At 43.7% G+C, this 18,161-nt stretch overlaps 1 protein-coding gene across 2 annotated transcripts in view; it reads left to right on the top strand.

The window, feature by feature from the left end:
* The window catches only part of AAGAB (alpha and gamma adaptin binding protein), a 55,572-nt gene that overhangs the window by 24,472 nt on the left and 12,939 nt on the right, over positions 1-18,161 (top strand). For both annotated transcript variants that reach the window (XM_030189795.1, XM_030189794.1), the window contains exons 2-6: positions 4,215-4,405; positions 5,191-5,287; positions 10,648-10,737; positions 17,594-17,677; positions 17,957-18,039. In XM_030189795.1, the coding sequence (XP_030045655.1) occupies positions 4,215-4,405; positions 5,191-5,287; positions 10,648-10,737; positions 17,594-17,677; positions 17,957-18,039 (545 nt within the window). The remainder of the gene's footprint in view (positions 1-4,214; positions 4,406-5,190; positions 5,288-10,647; positions 10,738-17,593; positions 17,678-17,956; positions 18,040-18,161) is intronic.

Genomic DNA, 18,161 nt, shown 5'->3' with positions numbered 1-18,161 from the left:
TTTCATAAAACAAAACAACTCAAATGCACAATCCTTAATGCAAAGCCTAAGTTTGAAAAGTCAGGTGTCTTTGTTGCAGAATCATTGTACCAAGAAAGTTACAAATGCTTTTTTTGTGTGCTGTTGGCTTTCTTCCTAATTTTGCAAGCGTTCCTTACCATATATTTCAGTTCCGTGCTGTTCCTGGCTGACTGTTCCTGTGACTCAGGGATGTGTCAGAAGCTGGTTTTCATAGTATTTTTTAAAGTGATAATAGGCCAGCTGCTGAGATGAAGGCTCTAGTCTTTAGCAGACATGGAGGGGGGCACCTTTGATCCTCTAAATTTGTTAAAAGTGAAACCAGTGACAGCCCTGTAATTATTCTCCCTGTGTCTCACCAAAATACACCCTGGCACCCCTTCAACAGTATCAGTGTCCTGGAGAAGTTTTCTTTTCTGGTCCTTAGCAAATGCAGTGAGTGATCCAACATATCAATACTATAGCAGGAGAAAAAATACTTTCAGGGAGGAGAAGGCTTGTTCTTATGGGTTTGGTGTTTCAGGAGGTTGAGTGTATTTACTCACCGAGGTCATGTTCTACACTCCTTCACCTTTGCACTGCATCACCCCATTGAGCTCCCACTGCAGGAGGAGCTACTACATTCCTGGAAAAAACTTTTAACTCTTGAATAATTATCAACATGGCTTCTCCAAAACATTCAAATCTTTTCCTCTCACTTAATGTAGAAATCCTAAGCTTGGGAGTACCCCCTCTCCTTTTTTGTGACTGATTACATCCTGCTTGTGGACAAAGATGGCAGGGTTGCTTACCTGTAACAGGTGTTCTCCATAAACAGCAGGATTTAGGACTTTGGCACATGCAATTTTGCTTCTGCAGTTATTAGACGATTGGATGATAGATCTTCACTGGCTACCAGTCTGACAGCAGGTTAGATTTTAAAATAACTTGCTTAGTTTTTCAATCACTTCATGGCCTGAATTCTGAAGGTTTGGTAGATCTATTTGCAATTCCCTCTTCTGGATGCAATACTTGTTTTTCTTGAAAAATATTTTATTGAGTATAATAGTAAGTACAAAAATATAGAGTGAATTCAGGTATAAACAACATTCATTGTCTGACGTGGCAATCCCATAACATCTGATTTATAAATGGAAATCATTTGCTCAATACTTGTTTTTCTACACTCTACAAATTGGTTACTCTATTAAAATGTGCACTTAATATCTATCCATGAGAATTCATTCCCAGTTCAGAGTGCTAAAATTTGGAATGAACTTCCTGGGACCATCTTATCCTTTAGAAAACCTTTGAAGACGTTCTTATTTGAAGAATGATTTATAGGAGACACATTGAAATGTATATTTTTAAATTGTATATCCCTCAATTGAGTAAGCTATCCTTTTTTTTTTTTTTTTTTTGTTAACAGCTACAAATCCTTTGGGAAGATGGCCGTATACAAAACACAATTATAATTAGGACTCCTGTGTGTTGGAAGTGCAATACGCTACAGCTGTACTGTTTGGCCAATACGAATAATGGGCATTGAGCTTTAACATAACGAATAATAAAAAAAAGCAACATGAAATCAGAGATCAAGTGTTTATTTCAGTAGGATTTAGCACAGTAGAGCCCCGGATTATTCATATTCAAGTTTAAATCGTTAAATCGCTCTGGCCAAATGAGTGGAGGAGTAGCCTAGTGGTTAGTGCAGTGGACTTTGATCCTGGGGAACTGAGTTCAATTCCCCACTGCAGCTCCTTCTGACTCTGGGCAACTCACTTAACCCTCCATTGCCCCTGGTACAGAATAAGTACCTGAATATATGTAAACCGCTTTGAATGTAGTTGCAAAAACCTCATAAAGGCAGTATATCAAGTCTCATTTCTCTTTCCCTATTTGAGATTCTACATGGAATGTTACTATTCCACTAGAAACATTCCATGTAGAAGTCGGCCCTGCAGATCAGCAACGCGACCACGCAGGCTTCTGTTTCTGTGAGTCTGACATTTTGCACATACGTACAGGACGTCAGACTCACAGAAACAGAAGCCTGTGCGGCCGCATTGCTGATCTGCAAGGACAGGCTTCTACATGGAATGTTGCTAGTGGAGGAGTAGCCTAGTGGTTAGTGCAGTGGATTCTGGGGAACTGGGTTTGATTCCCACTGCAGCTCCTTGTGACTCTGGGCAAGTCACTTAACCCTCCATTGCCCCTGGTACAAAATAAGTACCTGAAGATATGTAAACCGCTTTGAATGTAGTTGCAAATACCTCAGAAAGGCAGTATATCAAGTCCCATTTCCCTAAATACAAGTAATGTATTCTGGCCAAATCAAATGCGAATCTTCATTACAGCTCTAACATGTGCAGACTTTGTAGTAGCCTTTGAGCTCTGGGACATTGCCCACCTGTGTCTGATTAATCCTGCTAGCTACACAGAATATGGAAGTCATGGAGGTCTAGGAGAGCCCACCTGGCATGGGATGTTCCAGAAACTCCAGAGGGGGAAGTAACCAAGGAGCAGCGTCGGCTCAGGGGGAATGGGCAACCCAACCCTTATAAAGACAAGCCAGATAACCCAATATTTGCCCGACATTCATCTTTAAGCTGAAGTTTCTGGGAAAGGAGATGCAAGCCCAGCAGTTATGGGTTTTCAGACATGGTTTTGTTCTTAAAATCATTGCAGACGTTACCTGGATAAGTTACATTAAAATGTGAATAAAACATTTCTATCAGCACGTGGATCTGGGGGAGAGGCTCTTCTACACACCAATAATAATATTTGATGCTATTATTTAAATAAGGCTTGGCCAATCTGTGGTCCTGTGGCCAGAACCCGGACCACCAAGTGCTTTCTTTTTTTTTTTTCTGGTCCTCAGAAGCTTGACAGTTCTTGTGGTGTTCACTCAGGATTCCTGCTTCCCCGCCATGACTTAGCTCTCTGTAAGCAGGCGCTGTCGTGGTGAGAATGCAGGAATCCTGCTGTTTCTTCTGCTGCCGAGGCCAGATGAGGGAAAAGAAACTGGGACTTACAGCTGGCGGGGGGGTTACATGAGAGAGACTGGGTGAAGGTGTGGGGGGGGGTTACGTGAGTGAGAGAGACTGGGTGAAAGCTTGAAGGGGGGTTACACGAGTGAGAGACGGGGGGGAGATACATGGGCGAGAGAGACAGATTGAAGGGGGGGGGGGGTTACATGACTGAGAGCAAGACTGGGTGAAAGATGGGGAGGGGACGATGCACATGCCATATTAGACAAAACATGCATTTTGGCCCTCTGAATGTTGCAGTCGAACACTTTACCCTTAATCTACAGCTGTGGCACCTTTGCCTTAATCCTGCATTCAGCAATGTGATCACCTCAGCTTCTTGTTCCCCTACCGGGGGTTTTCTGCAAAAAAGCAGTTGCGGTTTTTTTAGTGCTCGCAGAAAAAAGGAAGAAATCCTCACTAATGCCACAGAAGAACCAGCTTTTTTACTCCTTGAACCACTCATAAAAGGCTCAGGTGCTCGGCCTTCAGGTCTTTTGCACAGTTGTCTGCATCCAGGTGTAATTGCTAATCCCTTCATTTGCAGAGCACCTGTGTTTCTTTCTGCATAAGAGGGCTAAACTGTGCCAAACCCTGTGCTTCATCTCCTGCAGCTTATTGCTTCGGCCCCCGAGTTAGCCGGATGTATTGCAGGGCACCCGTTCATTCCCAGACTTCCTCTTCTCAGCCTTTCTCTTTGGTGTGTGCAGGGGGGAGAAGTATCAGTTAATATCTTAGTATTTTTATACTGAGGGACTGATCTTTGTTAGTTAGAGATCGCTTGTGTTGCGCAGGTATTCTGTGCTTCATGTGTCCCCTTTCTTCTTGACAAGGCGTAGTGAGTGTTCAACGCTGAGCTTGAAAATTACCTGTGTGAGAATCGAAGCCTTTGCTCAGTTTGAGGATGATGAGAGGTGTTGTAAAGTAGAGCAGTATCCTTTATGGTGTTCAGTCTTTGTCTATAGTCTCCCGTACAGGGAGTGTCTGCTAACCTTGCATAGAACTTCCCCAGGAGTAATGCACAGCCTTGTCAATGCATATTGCTCCAGCCCTGCAGTGTCCCCCTACCCTCCGCTGTTCTAGCCCCAAGACCCTCGCACACAATGCATCTCACTCCAGCCCTGTAGTGCCCCCTGCTCTTTCCCTCAGATCCTTATAATCCTTGTAGTTTTTCTTTCTCTCTTGTAGAAATCATTGGTGTGGAAGAGCTTCCTGCGAATATATCTGTGAAAGACGATGTGATTTTCTACCCGTGGACTATAGATAACAAGTACTATTCAGCCATTATTAATTTCTGCGTGGTGTCCAACAGGTTTGTGGTGACCCCGGAGATTGCTGACTCTCTCCAGGCTTTTATCATCTACTTTGACAGCACAATTGTAAGACGTTGTTTCTTTTCTCATTATAATGAATTTTAGTATTGCTGAAAAGATCAATCTGACAGTACTGTGAACAGGTTTTCCATTGATACACAGAAGAGAGACAACATGGGTAACAGTGGAGTAAGCTATGCACACATATAGCTTACCATGGACTTGGTACGGCATAGCAGCAGTATAATCTTCCCAGTGACGACGTTCTCAGTTTTGCTCTGAATCAGAGTTAGAGGGGGAGTTCAGTATTCAGTCCTTGTCCCTTCCTCAGACTGAGTCGCAACTCTTGCACTGTCCAAAGTGCCGGAGACACTGTGGGCTAAGCTGAGAATTCTTTGGCAGTGACATAAGCATCGTTCTTGCACTGTAGAGATCCCATGTCTACATTAAGAACCCCGCACTGACCCCATTGGCAAAGATAAAATCAGGTTGACACGGGATCACAGTATTATTGAGACACGATAACGCGCAGAACTAGGATATCAAGTCAGGATTTTCTATACGCACAGAATAGATAGAATCTCTCTTAGTGAGTCATTCTTAGGACATGGAAGCAAGAAGATTAGCTGTAGAAACCACCCTTGAGACCGCAGAAGGCTCCTCAGTTCCTTGAAAACATCTGTAATGAGTCTATTATAAGTTGCAGTAACCTGCAGTAGGTGAGCTCTACCCCAGAACCAATCCCCTGAGCATCCCCTCTTCAGCACTCTTGTAGGAAAATAAGACATGCCATGTACCTGAGAGAACAAAGGGACCCTGCAGCTTGCAATTTTGTCTCTTCTCTTTTCCAGACATCTGGGCTAGACAGCGTCTCAGCATGGCTTCCCTTAACAGAAGAATGGCTCCCTGATGTATTGATCCTGGTATGTGACAGAGCTTCCGATAATGGTAAGATACCCGTCAGGTTTAATGTACACACCTTCTTACACCTACTACTACTACTTAACATTTCTAAAGCGTTACTAGGGTTACGCAGCGCTGTACAGTTTAACATAGAAGCACAGTTCCTGCTCAAGGAGCTTACAATCTAAAGGACAAATGTACAGTCAGTCAAATAGGGGCAATCAAATTGGGGCAGTCTAGATTTCCTGAATAGGTATAAAGGTTAGGTGTCGAAGTATGCAGATGTCAATGAAGGCGTTAACACAATTATCCATTTTAAAACTCTGTTTATTGAATATTGTACAGTAATGGCTATGCACACATTGAAACTCAACCATTTGAATTCACTTAGTACAGCTTATAACATTTTTTTTCCATTTTCACTTCCTTACCCTTTTGTTCTAATATCCACTAACCCCTCCCCCTCCAAGCAAATACCCAGTGTACCTGAATGTAACTCACCTTGAGCTACTACTGAAAAAGGTGTGAGCAAAATCTAAATAAATACATAACCATATTATCTCACACAGCCAAAGAGTTCACCAGCCCACTATGTAATCTAGGGGTTAGAGGCACAAGAAATGGATCCCATCCACACCTGCAGAAGTGTGTGCATTGCTTGCTTCTCTTTGTTTATGGCTGAAATTCTTTCCGCCCTCATGGGCAGATGATCGAAAGCTCCACGCTGTTCCAAACAGCGCAATAAAACATCGCTGGGCTTTACCGCACCTATGATCAGAGATCATAGCGTGCTTAAATTTGCTATTATCTCTGATCATAGGGTAAAGTGCGGGAGGATTGTTCCTAACCATGCACTCAACACAATCCTCCCGCACTTGTTTGAGAGGTCAAACCTGTCAAACACGGGCTGAAGGTCCATGGGACCACCAGACCCCTAGTACTTACACCCTGAGCCAAGCGACACAGGGGCTGGAGGTCCAGTGGACCTTCAGTCCCCTCGATTCTTCCGACACAAGTTCAGGAGGGGCTGGAGAATCCAGTGGGTCTCCAGCCCTCCTAGCATTCCCACACATGGAGCCCTGGTGGCCCAGTGGGCAGCAAGTCAATCCCTCCCCCCACCCAACCTGGTGGTCTAGTGGCCCTTCCCCACTCTCCTACCTTCATTGGATGAGGGAGGTGGCCTCCTTCCTCTTCCATCGAAGCAACCTTGAAAATGGCAGTGCCTAGCCCTGGGATGTGCTGGACGGGGCTTATGAGTGTCACTGGGGGGGGGGTGCTGCTGGAATAGAACAGGACTCATCATTCCTCCCCAGTGGTCTGCAAACCCTAACGCCAGCTCCAAGCTGACGTAGGTTTTACCGCACACAGTGAACATTGGTGTGCTGCTCACTGATCATTGGGGAGGAGTACATTTCGCATGCATTTGTATTGTTTCACTCTCTTGGGGGCTCTGATCATGGGGCGGTAGCAAATGCAGGCGCTGGTATGGCGCTAACAGCCTCTTGCTTCTGAGCATCGGCCCTTCAGTAATTCATGAGGTTAAATCAGGCAGTGTCTTCCTGAAAGGACAACTGCACAACAATGTAAAGTAATAACTTCCTCTATGTCCAGCTAACACACCTCTGGCTTCGTTCTGTTATGTCACCAAGATGTTTCCATATCGCCACCTGCTTTATTTTCAAGCTGTCTCGGACAAAGGTCCCTCAGTGTCACCACTCTTCTTACACACCCCAGATTCACCACCCTGTCCTTCAGACCTATTTTGGATGTATGTATATATGCACATATTCTACTCATTTTTTGCCTTGGGTCACCTCTCATAGGGTCATAGATTTGATATAGCACCTCTCTGTGGGTTCAGTGCCCAGATCTCTTGACCATTTGCCCATCGTGTCTTGAAAGGAGGAAGCTCTATCCTTCGTAAATCCTCGGTAGTATCTTGGTATTTAATCCCTTTCCATCTCCTCTGCCAGTTATTACCTTATCAAATTCTGTGGGACCCAGATCCTTCTTGTGCTCCAATAAGGGCTCCAAATAAGGCCATGTCTCTCCGTCTCTCAACACGCACTGCTCACTTCTAAAAGGAGTTTCACAAACTGTATTCCTTCTCTCCTGTTTTGTAAAAAAGTGAAATCATTTGTGCATGTTCCCCCTGGCCCATTGTTTCAATTTAAACAATTTTCCCTCGCATGGCAGACTGACCTTGTCTGATGCATCTCAAGATGTTCTGTTCTGGGCTTGTTGCTGCCATTTTGAAGATGACGGTGCTGAAGGCAGGAGCAAGTGGGCATTTCTTCTGTCTCAATTAAGGTACAGGTTTGAGGGGGGGGGGGATTCCCACTAAACACCAGGGACCTTTATTTGTAAAGTCAGGTCAGAGGGGTCACTAGACCCCAGGGTTGTTTTTTGGCGATTGGATTGGGGCAGGAAGGGGCTTTAAGTAGTGGGGAGGGGATTGGATTGGGTTGAGGAGGTGCCTCTACATCCCAGATAAAGTTATTTTGTCTTTTGTTTTTTTTTAAGTTGGGGTGGGAAGGAAGGTGTCGGGTCCAGTGGAGGTGGGGGCACCATAGCAGAAAGCTAATGAGGTGGGGGTGGGGTTCAGGTTGAGCTAGGCTACACTGGACCTGGTGAAAAATGCTGGCAATAGCTGTGTGTTAGAGGCCACCGTTTCCTGTTCTGCGTTGCTGTGGCCTACTTAATGACCTCGTTTGCGTTCATTGGAAAGTCATGGCGGCCATTTTGGGGTAAGATCAACTCTGAATTGCTCTTGTTCCTGTTTAGTCCACTAGACCACCAGGGCACCTGAGGGTAGGCCCAGGTGGAGGGGAGGAAGCTGGCTGATGGGTGGGTCCAGGAGGGGGAAGGGGGGACTGTGTGTGGCGGCACTGTGGGGGGGGGGGGGGGGGGGGGGAGATCAGTTGTGTACGGTGGCAGGGGGGCAGGATGGAGCCTGGCCAGCTTCAGTTTCTATTGAAACCGAGCGGCCACTCTCAGTCGCGAATTCAGTTTCGGTAGAAACCAGAGATCCTGGGTTTGGTCGGCTCTAACTTGTACGTTAGCATTTCAGATTCCGTGCTATCTGCATGGGGTAGGAAGGGATGCCAATGTACCTGCCCATCCCATGAAAGGAAAGGTGGAGCTGCTGCAGGATTTAGTCATTGTAGTTTTTCTGTTCTAGCTGCATTATTTTAAGAATCTGCTCTGGAAATTATGCAACTCCCAGAAACAGAACATCTAACTCTCAACAGCTGCTCTGTTCTATGTACTTGAACCATATGCTTGGTGTACTCTGACCTAGTCATCGCTGGGCCAAAAAAAATTGTTTCAAAGTACCGCTGGTACTAAGGAGTTCCTAGCACAGACGAAGCTTCAGTCTTCACACTTGTGTTTGTTTAACATTGTAAACTGTTAGGATCAGATCATCAGCTGTTTTCCTCAGTTCTAGTGCCAGATTTACTTTCTTCTCATGCACATATATATTAGATGTTTGCTATACTCAGTCTGCCCTGTTGCCCCCCTGCTCACCTCGCTGTAGCTAAGGTCAGATCTCAGTTGTTAGCATTCGAAACGTGACTGCCTGCAGGAAATTGTTCTGCCTTCTTTTGAATATTTCTATCATAGTCCCCCTTTTCCTCCAGTGAGTGGTATTGTTAATTTTTCATGGCCGCCTTTGTTAGATGTGCTTCTCTGAACTGCTCGCATCTCAGTGTCCTTGCAAAGATGTGGCCTCCAGAAGTCAACATAAAACGATAGGTGGGGGTCTCATAATAACCCACCCAGGGGCCTTTTTTCTACTACTACTACTACTACTTAACATTTCTAGAGCGCTACTAGGGTTACGCAGCGCTGTACAATTTAACAAAGAGAGACAGTCCCTGCTCAAAGAGCTTACAATCTAATAGACAAGTGAACGGTCGGTTCTTGTTAGTAATACTTTTTCTTATGCCCCTCAAGTATGCCATTAGCTTCCCATGCTGCTGTAATACAGGGATTAAATACCTTCAGGTTCTGTGAAATGTTTTCTTTTTGGTAGCTGTCAGACGTTCTGCTCTTAATTGAAAAGTGGCTAATGGATGTTTGTGATGCTGTTGTATGAGGAGTGTTGTATGCAGCCTTCTTCTATAGCAGAGATGGCGAACCTATGGCACGTGTGCCAGAGAGGGCACGCAGACCCCTCTCTGTTGGCACGCGCGCCGTCGCCTCAGCCAGAGTCGTACTGCCATTATGAACTGCTGGCGCGATCGCGCTAGCAGTTCAAAGTTGTGTCGGAGCGGAGGAGAGACCCACCGGAAGTTCATTCACCCACTGGAAGTTCGTTCCCTCCTCCCTTCGAGTTCCAGGCCCCCTCCCTCCGAATTTTAAAAGTCATCTATTTTACCTCATCGGGGTTAGGGCAGCAGCATGCAGGCTCGACTGGGTGCTTAGTTCAGTTTTCCCTTATCTCTCTCTCAGCTCTGGTCCTGCCCTTGCGGAAACAGGAAATGAGGGCGGGACCAGAGCTGAGAGAGAGAGAAGGGAAAACTGAACTAAGCACCAAGCCGAGCCTGCATGCTTTTTACCGCTGCTGCTGCCCTAACCCCGACGAGGTAAGATAGATGACTTTTAAAATTTTGGAGGGAGGGGGCCTGGAACTCGAAGGGAGGGAGGGGGGACCCTGTTGGCACTTTGCGATAAATAATTAGATTTTGGGTTGCTGTTTGGGCACTTGGTCTCTGAAAGGTTTGCCATCACTGATTCTATAGGGTGGCTTGGGGAGGGGGGGGCAGGGTCATAGGTTTTCTCTCCCTGGTGCTTGAGTTTGCTTTCCTTTTGAGTGTTACAGCATAAGAATGGCATTACCTCTTAACAGCTACAAACTTGTGGAATTTAAGTGCTTTCTTTGCTACTGTTCACTTCCTGAGTGTCCTGACTACAGACAGAGATGGCAGTAAAAGGTTGATTTCTGGAAATGCACTTTCTTATTTGTTCTCTGTTTTTATCTCTGAATTTTGTTGGGTTTCTTGATGGATTGGAAAGGGGGTTTATCACCGCTAGGACAGATGCCTGGACTTAAATCATGGGTGTTAGACAGATAAAGGGTGGACGTTGTTTTTCTATCAAAGCAGCTGTTGTAATTCAGAGTAGGTGATTCGGGCAGCATGCTGGAATCAGCACTCAAGTGGGATCTGAAATGTGGTAATGATTTCTATTTGCTCACCTGCTTTCCTAAATCATTTCTCTGTTTTGTAACGGTTTCTACACGGCTTTTCACCATTGGCAGTGTCTCACATTGGTGAGGCATGTCCTCTGACTAACCTTGAAGGAGGGCTTCAGGAGCTTCATTTAGCTTCTGATGTATGGTGACTGCATTTGCTTAATAAAAAAGTGAGCTGGATGTCTGTATTTGTCTTGCTGTGTTTTAGGGGTGAACCGGCAGAGAGCCCAGGAGTGGTGCATTAAACATGGCTTTGAGCTTGTGGAGTTGAATCCAGAGGATGTTCCTGATGAAGATGGTGAGTTACTGCTTGTTGTGGATATCATCTGAAAAAGAGGCCTGTGAGGTCTTAAACTGCTGTAGTGTAAAAATCTTCTTGCTGGCCCTTTTAAAGTCTCACAAAGACTCATGGATGTGATGTTTACACTGCTATAGCTTTCTGATGGAAAGATGAGTCTGTTGCTACAGTGAGAGACTCTCCTCCTCCCGTAGACTATGGGTAGGAGTAAGGTTAATGCATTTGATATACTGCCTTTCTGTGGTACTTATCGTATGCAGCACAAAGACTATAGGGAAGCTTGTGTGCACCTCTCTTCCCTGCCTCACTGTACCACAGGGTCTCAAGCAGGTCTGACAGGGTGGTGGTGGGATGGAATGAGGTTTGAGTGCTGAAGGACGAGAACATTGATACTTTAAATGTGTTCCAAGGGCCACACCGCAACTGTAATGTCATCGTTCAATGTTAATGCTGCCATTCATTCGTATCTCAGCAGATAAGTAAATTAAAGCTGGCAAGAAACCCAAACAGACTTCTTCATAGGTCTGGAACCTAAAGATTCAGTCAGTCTGTTGACTAATATTTACATTTCATGTTGTGCTGGACTCAGAAAGTTGAAGTTAGGATATTGTTATTGTTAATGAGAACTTAATGGTTCTGTCTGCCAGGAAGTGAATCGTGACAGACATTCCAGACTTCCAGTGTGGAAGAGAAAACAGGTGCAGAGGGCATGTGGTTGGCAGAAAGGAGGTGGTCATTGCCATGTCATATGGTTTCACACACAGGTCTCAGTTGCTGGTGGAAATATTTATTTATTTATTTGTTACATTTGTACCCCACATTTTCCCACCTATTTGCAGGCTCAATGTGGCTTACATAGTACCGTACAGGCGTTTGCCAGTCGGTGGATAACAAATACAAGGTTAAGTTGTGGTCGATTGAGGTAGGTGTGAGTCAGGCATGAAGACTGTATACTGTCCAGTACGATCATTGGTTATGCTTTATGAAAGTAATATAGCAAGAGAACCTATCCCTGCCTCTCTTGCCCTTCTGTAAATCAAGTGCTTTATCACAAGTTATAGTTAAAATTTTAGAAAAGGGATGAGGAGAATAGCTCCCTTATGACTTGCTATGGAATGGTCCAAGTGCTGGATCTTGAAATCCAGTGCATACCAGTTAGCCAACTTTCCCTCCTTGAAGATGGTTTGTAGAACAGGTTCACTGGGGTGTCACCGCTTAGACTTTCCTCTCCTCCCCACTGCAACTTTGGTGCTTTCATCTAGCCACCACTCGAGCAGGATCAAGGCAAATGGTCTAAGAGGACTTTCAAATCATTCAGTACTCACAGTAAAGCACTTGAGTGTGATTGGAAGATGGACACATTTGTGATATAAAATTTGAGCGGTAGAAAGGATGTGTTACATCACTTCCTCTTGACTTCTTTGTGTCCAGTGTCAATGTGGGCAATTCCAAGACAGTATGCAGCATACCCAGAACAGACATTGGGTAGAATAATGGGCAGAAACTGAGCTGAAAGTGGCATGAAGCTCTAATTGTTGTTTCTAATGTACTATTGACTGGAAATTAGAGGTCTGTTACTGGCCCAGTGCAACCAACTATTAGTAAATAACACCTCAAATTTTTTTTTTTTTTATTATCATGCTTGTCCAGTCCAGACAGATGGTTTATGCCACCCTGGCAACAAATGGAGACCGAAAACACTGTTTTTCTTTTTTTTTTTTCCCCAAATGACATCACTAGTGTAAAGAGTCGTGGATTGCTATGTAGTCAAGTTCACTTCTCCAGGTTTTGATGCCTTTATGGCTCAGCTTCAAAATGATGTGTGTGGAATCAACTCTGGCGAGGCTGCTTCTGTTGGTGGAGGAGCAAGGCCAGTAGTCTGTTTATTTTATGATGCCCAAGAAAGACAGACCATTTCTTCTATACTCAACCTCAAGGAGGTCAGTTCTGTTCTTCAGGTTCCCCATTTATGGATAGAGACAGTGATAGTGGCAATCCAGAAAGCAGAGTTCCTGGCACCATAAATGGGGAACCTGAAGAACAGCCCTGGAACTTGCCAGTTCCTTTGTCTCCAACAGATGCCGGAAGCAGCACCAAAGATTCCCGTGGCTTTGCATTTAACCTTCCAACTCGTGTCTGTCTTGCTTGGTTAGGGAGGTGATTTGGGCTGCATACATTTTAAACTGGATTCTTCAGTCAGTGGGGTTTTTAGCACATTCAACAAGACTCCAGATGTCTTCATGGGCTAAGGCCAGGGTTGCTACCTGGTCCTTCCTGCATTCTTTTGTCAAACACTAAAGGTTGGATATATATACCAGAGAAGATTTTGTTTTTGGGAAGACGGGAAGACTTCCATCTGACTGATATCTTAAAGGTTAGGTACTTCCCATGCATTTGAACTGGTCTAACAGGATTTCCCACCTATTTGCAGGCAAGAAAGGTGGAATTCAGTCTTATCTATTAAGTTTCCTTTCCTTCAATTCTACTAGACCAGTCCAGGGCCCTTCCAGGCGGCTGCAAAAGGAGTATTACCCTAATTTTCAGCATTAGGTTATTGATGACCTAGTCTTTATCCATGCAGAGGAACCCAAGAGCTGGAGTTTTTCAGTCTGGTTTGGAGTTCTAGCATTTTGATCAATGTTTATTATCTGAGGTTTTGTCAGTAGTGTACTGGCAAGTTCCAGGGCTGCACTAGCTCTTATACTAGTGATGGTGTTACTGGAAAAGCTGTATTGTCTGTATCTGCTGGTAGGGTGACATAAAACTTTGCATCTGGACTTGTGTAGTAGGGTTCAAGGAAATGAATAAGCAAAACTAAATTTCACAATATACAACTCTGAAATTAGAGGGATCTGTATTTTAGAAAATGGAGGACCTTTGTACATTTTAGGTGTTTATTTTCCAACTAATTAGGAAACGAAAAACACCCCAGTATTTTAATGCCACAAGTACTGTTGCTGGGTACCTCCTAAAAGATAGACCAACCTTTTGTTTCTTCATCAACATAGTAAGATGTTAGAGACTCCTCCAGCCTCAGAAAGAAGGGGAATTGGAGACGGTCCAGACTGTCAGGATTGACATTTTACCTAGTAACGCTGCCTTGTGGATAAGTGTACAGCCACCCCTGCTCTGCAATATAAACTCCTATTTATCCAACAAAAAAAACAGGGCTGAGAGTGGTATAGGCGACCCCAGAATATGACCTAAATAACGAACAACCTGAGTCCAAAATTGACAAACCCTTGAAAATTCCCAAAGTGTGGAAAAATTTATTTATTATCTCATTTATACCCCACATTTTCCCAACTGTGTCAGGCCCAATGTGGCTTACATCACACTGCAAAGGCGGACGCCAATGCAGTAAATTAAGCTAATACATCATGAAACCTACATAAGAAATAAAGGAGAAGATGGGGAAGAAACGAAAGGAACAGAGAAATCAGGGGAGAGAAGGGAAGGGTGGATGTGTCCAAAATTGTCATTATATTGTTATGAATCAAATAGTGGAGACACATGTTGAGTCCTTGGGGTAAGCTTTTCCAAATAACAAAGGTTATCAATAGAAATCAAACAAAAGAAAACATGGAAAAGAAAATAAGATGATACCTTTTTTATTGGACATAACTTAATACATTTCTTGATTAGCTTTCGAAGGTTGCCCTTCTTCGTCAGATCGGAAATAAGCAAATGTGCTAGCTGACAGTGTATATAAGTGAAAACATTCAAGCATTACTATGACAGTAAAATAGATACCATTGGAGATTCTACATGGAATGTTGCTACTATTGGAGATTCTACATGGAATGTTGCTATTCCACTAGCAACATTCCATGTAGAAGGCTGCGCAGGCTTCTGTTTTGCAGGACGTCAGACTCACAGAAGCAGAAGCCTGCGCGGCCACATTGGTGATCTACAAGGGCCGACTTCTACATGGAATGTTGCTAGTGGAATAGCAACATTCCATGTAGAATCTATAGAAATCAAACGAAATAAAACATGGAAAAGAAAACAAGATGACACCCCTTTCACCGGACACAACCCAATACACCTCTTGACCAGCCCTCGAAGGTTGCCCTTCTTCCTCAGATCGGAAACAAGCAAATGTGCTAGCTGACAGTGTATATAAGTGAAAACATTCAAGCATTACTATGACAGTAAAATAGATACTATTGGAGATTCTACATGGAATGTTGCTACTATTGGAGATTCTACATGGAATATTGCTATTCCACTAGCAACATTCCATGTAGAAGCCTGCGCGGCCACATTGGTGATCTACAAGGGCCGACTTCTACATGGAATGTTGCTAGTGGAATAGCAACATTCCATGTAGAATCTATAGAAATCAAACGAAATAAAACATGGAAAAGAAAACAAGATGACACCCCTTTCACCGGACACAACCCAATACACCTCTTGACCAGCCCTCGAAGGTTGCCCTTCTTCCTCAGATCGGAAACAAGCAAATGTGCTAGCTGACAGTGTATATAAGTGAAAACATTCAAGCATTACTATGACAGTAAAATAGATACCATTGGAGATTCTACATGGAATGTTGCTGCTATTGGAGATTCTACATGGAATGTTGCTACTATTGGAGATTCTACATGGAATGTTGCTATTCCACTAGCAACATTCCATGTAGAAGCCTGCGCGGCCACATTGGTGATCTGCAAGGGCCGACTTCTACATGGAATGTTGCTAGTGGAATAGCAACATTCCATGTAGAATCTATAGAAATCAAACGAAATAAAACATGGAAAAGAAAACAAGATGACACCCCTTTCACCGGACACAACCCAATACACCTCTTGACCAGCCCTCGAAGGTTGCCCTTCTTCCTCAGATCGGAAATAAGCAAATGTGCTAGCTGACAGTGTATATAAGAGAAACATCAAAGCATTACTTTGACACACCTCTCTACCAAATAACAAAGTCTTTAGAGATTTTCTGAAATTTAGATGGTTGTGAATGGTTTTTATAGCTTTTGGCAAGGAATTCCATAATTGTAAGCTGATGAAGGAGAAAGATGAAGCATATGTGGATTTATTCTTAAGTCCGTTGCAGGTTGGATAATGAAGGTTAAGGTATGAACGGGATAATCTTAATGCATTCCTCAGTGGCAGGCTGATTAGGTCAATCATGTAGTCAGGGACTTCACCATAAAGAATTTTGTGAATTATGAATGAATTATGTTGTAGCGTTCACTTTTTACAGACAGTAGAATCAATGTCTCTCATATTAAATAACCGAGTTTGGGTGATGTATGTACAATGCAGCACCCTGAATTGACATTTCTATAGATCTGCCGCTACTGTCAAATTTGGAATCCGAGCAATCAATCTGCTAAGATCCAGGGAAGCAGGTGACCTGTGCAAATCCACTCCCCATTTGTCTGACAAGTGTGATGTGCTTTTCAAGGGGCAGAATTTTAAATTTGCTCTATGAAGACATGAAACTGAGATGAACTTTGCCTTGTAAATTTATAAGAGAATATAAAGTTAGAACTGAGACAGGGCAGTTACATCTAAGGTAGAAACATAACGTTGCAATTGATGGTAAATAAAGGCGTCTGCCACTTGAACTAAAGATCCTCCCCCCCCCCCCCCCCCAACAGTCTGTAATGGTGGTAACCCACCTGTCGGATTCAGTACATATTACAAATGCGAGATTCCCGGGCCCTTCCATCTTCTAAAGGTCTCATTCTCAATCCCAGCAAGAAACTCTGCGTTCCTCCAAATAGGCAAGAGAGCTGAGGCATTTGGGGGGGGGGGGGGCGGGAAGCACCCCAGAAACTAGTTAAATCAAGCCACAATTTCTGTAAAGGATTCTATAGAATGCTTCCCCACAGGCCAGAGGGGAGTGGCCCTTCCAGACACCCGTAACAGAAATTTAAAATGCTATGCAGCAAACTCCACCTCCACCCAAGTAGGGGTATAATCTTCCTTATTCAGGAATCAATCCCCTGTCAATTACTCAAGAGCATTTGCAGAGAGACTTTCGTTTTTTTACCACCCCAACAAAAACAGGAGATATGCCAATGAAAATTTCCTTCCTCAATAATTTAAGGGGAAGCATTTGCAAGGTGTATAGCTATCTGGGGAATTCTACCATCTTAAAAATGTGTATCCTATCATGCAACCCAAGGGGTAATCTCTGCCAACTCGATAAGTGTTCCACCATGGAGTCTAATAAATGAGAGATATTAAGATGATACAACTCCTGAAGCTTTCATACATAATTGAAATCCCAAGTATCTAAAAGAGTTCTTTGCCCATGTAACAGAAACTGACCCACCCAGCCTTACCTAACTTGCTCCGACAAAGCCAACACGAGATGAATCAATAAGTCATCTGCAAACACAGAGATTTTAAATTCTGATGTCTTTAAGGGTCACTCCAGTTATATTGGGGTTTGCCAAAATATTAGTAAGAAGAGGATCCAACACCAACACAAAAAGTAAGGGAGATAAAGGGCAGCCCCTGGCGTGTGCCCCGACAGACCACAAACAGCTGCGAAAAAAATGCCGTTAACCCTCATGACACCTTTGGGATCCAAGTAAAGAACATGCAATGCATTAAAAAAAACAAAAAACCTCCAATGCCATAAGTCTGCAGGACTCAGAATAGAAAGTTCCATTGAACATGGGGATGATTCTGTTTTACGGGTGGGTTTTTTTTTCTACTTTTATTTGTGATGTATAATTTATTTTAGAAATGTGAACTGCTTAACAATTGTGTTTGAGGGTTGGTGTATTAAATAAAATTGAAACATGCCAAAAGATTCATTTGTCTGAATTACTTTCCAGTGCTATGTTTTTTTTTTTTTGTAACATTGCACATATTTTTTCATATAGATGACTTCCCAGAGACCACAGGAGTGAAGCGGATTGTACAGGCCTTAAATGCCAACGTCTGGTCCAATGTAAAAATGAAGAATGGTAGGTCAGTCTGGGGTCATTGCACACAAAAGCATTATTCCAGGGACTGAGCCCAGATTGTCCATCTGTTACATGAGTTCCAGCAGCAGGCTGTAATTGATTTCTGTTACCCCATAAAGCACTTTGAATTTTTTTTTTTTGTAGTAGTAAATTTCAGTAAATAGATGGGGTATGTTTCCTTTCACGGAAGCATTTAAGAGGTGCTGTAGCAGCCTGTTATAATGATGTCAATAGTTCTTCTGCTCTGCACTACTTACTTGAGGCTTCTTTTCCCTCCAGACCACCATCAAGGCTTTGGCCTGTTTAGTACATTAGCTGGAGCACACAACAGCACCAGATCACAGGAGGCTCAGCAGGCAGAGGTGAGCAAACGTTCCTGTCCTATTTCAAAGACACTGTACCTCTATGTGACCCATGGCTCACTGCTGATAGCGTTTGCCACCACATAGGGGATTCCAGTACCTTACGTTCGTTGCTTTTCTGA

Source organism: Microcaecilia unicolor, chromosome 1 (genome assembly GCF_901765095.1).
Source record: "Microcaecilia unicolor chromosome 1, aMicUni1.1, whole genome shotgun sequence".
In the NCBI taxonomy this organism is placed as follows: domain Eukaryota; kingdom Metazoa; phylum Chordata; class Amphibia; order Gymnophiona; family Siphonopidae; genus Microcaecilia; species Microcaecilia unicolor.
Note: the sequence above shows the minus strand (reverse complement) of the source record. Positions and strands in the feature narration are given on the sequence as shown.